Below are 6664 nucleotides of genomic sequence, written 5' to 3' on the forward strand. Positions count from 1 at the left end.
CTAAAATGGGAAGGTAAAATTTACATTATGTAATTAGATTTATTTCTTTTATGTTAATATTTTCTTCATAATTTTGATTAACAACTTACATCTTTTTTATATACATGTTGTATTGTTAACACTATATCTTATTTTGTAGCATGTTTGTACATATAACCTTTAATGTCCTTTATTTTACAAAAATGGCGGCTCTTCCTCAGCTGAACAGACAAGTCAAGGCTTTGTATTAGAGTGGAAAGATATATTTCCATTTAAATTGCATGCATATATTTTTTCTTTATGGTGCCAAATTAATTTTCTTTTTCTTTTTTTTTATTTTCAACACAGCGGATATAGTATCTTTTAATAAGAAACCAACCCTACAAAAGTACAATCTAAATGTCCAGAGATATATGTACCAAACGATTCGATTCCATTTACAGAGATATTTTCCAAATATGAAAATGATAATTACAATGTATATATAAGGCACTAGTTTATGCATTTATATCACTGCAATGAGTCTTCAACAAGACATAGAGAAAACGGGGTACCGAAACTGGGTCAAAGGTGGATTGGCATATAAATATCTCCGACGGGGTATAGCAGATTTCATCGATGATGCGGTTAAGAAGGAACATGAAAGAATTCTTTCAACAATAAAACACAAACCCGGGACCACGTGTAGCTCTTGTTGTCTTAGAAATCTGAGACCTTTACATGCGTGCAAGAAAAATCATATTGGCAAAAATAAATGTCCTTTTGACATAAAAGGATGTGGCTGTTTTTGTCCTAAGAATACATTCCCCTGTCCTGCTAAAATCTGTGATGCTATTCATACAGAAATAATAAATTGTCATGGCTCAATGCCCCCTGATCCAAACTGGAAAAATACAGACATACATAAATGGTGTACCAGTCCGTGGGAGATTGGAAAATGTTACATCAAAGCTCCGGGATATTCAAAGCTGACAAAGGCAGCAGATATAGACATAGCAGGATTGCTTCATGTATTAATAAACAACATTAGTCTCAAATCTCATCTGTCAGATACATTGAACAGCAGCGGGATGCTTGAAAAGGTAAATTATGTTAACATCTTTAGCTCATGTGTATGATTTGTAAAGAGCTAATCTTACAACATTTGGGACGACTACAATATATAATGCTACATACTATATAGTTAACTTTTTTCAAACGATATATTGTTATAGGTAAATATTGTAACACCTCTCTTACCTGCGTAATAAGTAAATGAGGTAGCATGTTACAAACAAGCATGGTAATGCCAAACATTACACTATATAAGACATTTAAATTATTTGGAAGGAAACGTCACGATACAACAGATAACTGAATAATAGTTGTATACATGCATATTATTCTTTTGGACACGAATTTGAAATAAATAGTCCCTATCTCTGGTACTAATATAATCTTAATCTTAAGACATGAAAATTGTACTCAAGCTGTTCTTATTAAATTATGACAAAACTCGAAATAAAACAAACGTACTTTAAAATTAATGAAGTTCGAACTAGTGTGATTGTTGTTTTTCATTGTTGGAAATTTTTGTACTAGTATTGTACTCTTATATTTAGACACTGCACGGAAGAAATAATCTATGCCATTCTGCAAACATGGAGCTTGATGAATCTGAACTGAATGATATTATAGATGATATGATAAGAATACTTGAGGACAGTGAGGAACTGGGAGCAAGGTGTGATGCAAAAGAAGCGATCGCTAATTTAAATCAGGTAATCTAAAGATACTCTATTGTACTTGCCAAAAGTATCGTATGATACAAAGCATGATTAGTCACTAAGATTATGTTTGGTTTTATCAATAAGCATGTATCAGATGTTATTGTTTTGGAAGCCCTTATATCTTGGATGATCATTTTTTAGAAAAGTGTAAAGCATAATATAGTCGATGTAATTTGATTGATCTTTAAGCAAGATCTAGTATAAGTCATGATTACAATAGTAGGATAGTGACACTAAGAAAAAAAGCTAATTATCCTCCTCAACACCCACTTCCGTCCGACTTTGTTAAATAACTATTGTATTAACATACACATTCAGACGTCATGTTTTGTATAAAAAGGAGAATGTTAAGGACTTTTTGTCGTTATAACTCATATTGGCAGGATAGAGAGAGTTCCTTTTAATGTAAATCGATATTATATGATATTGATAAAAAGCAATACGTAAAAAAAGAGTCAAGAGCAGTTTGTCTTATTTTAAACACATGTCAGCAAACAATGGCCAGAGATCGCGTAATGTTTGTCGTCTCTCGCACGTTGAGCGTTGCTATACTCGATTTCTTTAAACAATATTTCTGCTCAGACCATACTCCACAATAGTTCTGCTTGGGTAAGAGATAATCTTTAATGATTGCCACTCAGTACTTAATCAATTAATTTTGTATTTTCTTATTCTCAAGTTAAAGGAAAAGACGTTTATTATTACTACTAATGATGAGGCAGAAGTATTCAAACAATCTTTTAACATTCTTTCTGAAAAATGCGAGGAATTAACCCGTACCATTCAAGAGGCAAAGGACGATATTGGTGCGAGTGGTGCAAAACAGATAGAAACAATTAAAGATACGACGAGAACAGTTGTTCAAGACTTTTTGAAAGAAGAACGTGAAAAAACGGATAAGATCCTCTACGATCGAGTCGAACGCCTTGAATCAGTAAGTTGGATAGCCTTGAGTTACATTTCTTTGCAATAAAATACAATAAGCTATTCGTAACCACTTTAATTTATTTTGTAAAAAAAAAGTATAAAACTGTTATTAGGAATGCTGCTATTATTATGATGGAAACAAACCCGTGAAATATTTACTACAAATGCTAACAAATCACTCGTCATCAGCAACGAGATTTAAAGTTATACGTCTTTTTGTGGCATGATACAAGTGTAAATATCTACTTCTATTGTATCTTGTCCCAATATTTCATCTATTTTACTTTCAGCGACTGACAGCGATAGAAACTGAATTTCACAAATTTGAAAACTTGCGTGTTAAACATCGAAATCAATTAGACTTCGTACAGGCAAAACTAGGTATTGTACATTTCTGTTAGTTTTTAAGGCTCATTGTTTTTGTTACTTCAAAAAATATGTATGTACACAATCTATGTGTGCAACTTTTGCACGTGATCTTTAAAATATATTAACAGTTATTTTCAACAGTTATTTTAATAGTTATTTGAACTGGTTTAATTATTTTGATATTTTTCAATCGTACGAATTACATGCTTTTCGGTGGTTTATAGAACTATATCAGTGATATAAAACTGGTAATTTCACTGTTTGAAACAGTGAAATTACCACTTTGATAATTTCACTGTTTTGAATTTAAGCCCCTTACGTTGTTTCAGTGAAATACCAGCGTGCACAGTACTGGGTACCAGCTTAATGACGTGACGTCGTAAATGACGTCACGTTGTATTATTATTTGGCGCGCTTTTCATTCCGTATTAGGTTAAATGTCTTTTTAAAACGTTTCTTTGCATGTAATAAAAAGAAAGTTTGTTTAGTTTAGTGTAAGATTGAAATATATTTCACCTTGTGAACACCAAAAGTTCATATTTCACTCGTGGCTGCGCCACTCGTGAAATATTCCTTTTGGTGCTCACTCGGTGAAATATATTCCGATCTTACACTGAACTAAACAAATATCCTCTATATAAACTTTACCATTGTAAAATTATATATTTTTGTATTAACAGCACTTCAGAAAAGATTAGTCCACCTTTACCAAACTCATTACATAAAGACATCAATTTCACCTTTGAAATCACAAGAAAATGACTTGAATATTGAAGACATGTACGTATTTCCAAACATGACCATGGAAGACAAGAAGAAAGGGGACAAGACACATAACTTACATCGGACAAGAGATTCACAAAACATTTCAAGGCCCGTAAGTCATTATCGAGATATACTACAAACAAATGATAAAAAACATAGAAATATATATATTGTAGGCAACGTAGGTACTGGAAAAAGTGCCTTTTGCAAAATGATGATTCAGAATTGGTGTTTAGGCATACTTGTGAATGAACGGCAAAGGTCTGGTAACAGTCCTAACATCCATCAACAGGACAAAAAAGATGGTAGTGTTGATGATGAAATTATGTATGAAAATTGTTCCTTAAAGACAGTAGATAAAAATGAGTCTATGCCATCTGATGAATATGATAGCAGTGAAAATGGTGAAACAATACCTTCAATCGGAATGCACGTCGAAGGGGATTATAATGAAGTTTTTTCTAAAACTAACATTGAAAATATGAAAGAAATCAAACAGTTTGAGTTTCTCTTCTTCGTACCATTAGAACGAATGTCTGGTTATGGGAGTTTCATCGACATGATAAAATCATTTGCCACATCTACCGATCTTTCAACATCAGAAATCATAGATAGAATATTTGCCACAGAATCTGAACGCTGCCTTGTCATTGCTGACAGTTTGGATGAATGGATTCCTCCAGAACCTAAAGGTTTATTACCACATGAAAGTTACGGGTTACCCAGTAGAAACCAACTACATGCTGCAAGAATCATAACATTGTCTCGGCCTTCAGCAAAGGGTATTATCAACATGAAATCTTCTGAATGTGACCAGAGAATCGACTTGTTAGGAATAAATGTAAAACATATGAAAATGTTCGTAAGAAAATACCTTGCACAAAATGACCAAACTGATCAATCATGTAAATCATTTTTAGACAAAATTAGATTGAGCGAAATTGAAAAATTAGAAAATAATCCTCTGCTTTTACAACAACTTGTATGGTTATTCTGTATGGAGAATGATATTGGAAGATCTTCAACTGATATATACAGTCATCTTTTGAACATCATGCTTGCTTGGTCAGAGGATAAAACAGGGGATGCATGTTTGCAAGATATGCCCCTCACCGATACTACAGTACTGCCCGATCTTTTACACAGATTTCCAAGATGTGAGGAAAACAAACAATTTCTGCTTCAAATTGGAAGTGTTGCGTTCAAATTATTGGTTGAGTCAAGAACAAGTACTTTCAGTCGGGTATTTCTAAAGGAGAATGGTTTATCAACAAAATCAATACAGAAGGTAATAAACCTAGGCATTGTTGTTGAAGAAAAATGCTTTAATCCTACAAGAGAGAGAACTACGTTGATATTCATCCATAAATCTTACCTGGAGTTCTTTGCAGCTCTTTATTTAGTCAGCCAATGCCACAGAGTGCATAATACTGCATCAGGGATGAATCAAAGCAAAACTACAGCGAAGGTATTTCATGACTTGCTTAAAGATTTCGAGTCAGTTGCAGCTATATTGCAGTTATCAAACGTGTTGAAAATGGTATGTGGAATGTCACCCGGTTCTATTAAAGATATTACAGAAGTCATTTGCTATATCGCAAGCATTGATGATGATATGATAAGGGACAGGGACTCGCGCTTCGAGGATAGTTACTGTACTCTGATATACCAATTTGAGCATCTTATATCTGATTGCTTACAAGAGGGAGACTTAAATGAACAGGTGATGATACATATGTGTGATGTAACTGTTGATTATGATACTAACATTAATACATTGCACCATATAGTCAAAGACAGCGTGATTAGTTTTTGGAACTTTGAATATTTTGATCTGGAGTTATTTAGATGGGTATTAGGCCTTACCCGTCTTCAGTATATTGATGCTGACCTTGACGAGTTACCGCATGATTGTATGGAACAATTGTCGTCATTCATACATACATCACCTCTAAAGGTTATAAGGTTGTCCGATTTAACTTGTACGATGAAAAAGTGCGAAGGTCATATGCTTGACCTTGGTAGGCACAACGATCTGAAGAAACTTGACATTGATTGTCATAATGTAATCATTTCTAACATCAACACTGAAAATCTAAAATGTCTGCATGTAAATCCTCATAGCATCTTGCATTTTAGTATGTTGTTAAACGCTAGATGTCTGACTGAACTGGATCTGTCAAGTGTTCACGAAAACAGGTTTTTATTTACAAGGGAAATAAATTCTGTTTTGCACACGCTTCACCAGCTGGAAAAGTTGATGCTATCTTATGTTGATATTGCCAGTAGGTCTATAACTGTCGATTCAAGTATGAAGAATCTCGAAGTAATTGGCTTTTACTGGGTCCATATGAACATTGAAACAGTGCAAATGTTTGTTGACAGCCTTTGTGATCTTCAAAATATTGTTCATGTTACGTTCAACGGATCGGAAGTGGATGAAGATGCATATATAAATATTTCAAAACGCAAAAAGATGCTGGTGACGCGTATGCCCTGGGGAGATATATATACACGCAACACAGTAACATGACTGTTCCCATCGTAAACATATCTTTGAATATGTAAAAACTGGTCAAACCCTGACAATTGGATCAACTACAATAAAGCTGTAGCCATCAATTTCAGGGTATTTTATAAACATTTTCATCTGCATTGATGATCAATTTTATTATTACACTCATACAGAATATTAAGATTGTTTTATGATATGATGTCAAAACACATCCTGCACGTTATTATTTCATTTTGTTATTATTTCTCATAAATGTATGCACAATTGGTTTTGTATCTGAATAATTTAGGATAATTAATTTCGATTCCTTCAAATGCATAAATATAATAAAAAGTGACAG

At 33.3% G+C, this 6664-nt stretch overlaps 1 protein-coding gene across 1 annotated transcript; it reads left to right on the top strand.

The window, feature by feature from the left end:
• Positions 1-3: 3 nt before the first annotated feature.
• On the top strand, positions 4-6664 carry LOC132746567 (uncharacterized). Its single transcript, XM_060735766.1, has 5 exons — positions 4-1061; positions 1581-1739; positions 2428-2682; positions 2966-3056; positions 3725-6664. Exons 1-5 carry the CDS (start codon positions 498-500, stop codon positions 6340-6342), a joined length of 3687 nt encoding a protein of 1228 aa, XP_060591749.1. The 5' UTR covers positions 4-497; the 3' UTR covers positions 6343-6664.

The sequence above is a fragment of the Ruditapes philippinarum genome, unplaced genomic scaffold (assembly GCF_026571515.1).
Source record: "Ruditapes philippinarum isolate M1 unplaced genomic scaffold, ASM2657151v2 ctg1152_1_1_1_1, whole genome shotgun sequence".
NCBI lineage: Eukaryota > Metazoa > Mollusca > Bivalvia > Venerida > Veneridae > Ruditapes > Ruditapes philippinarum.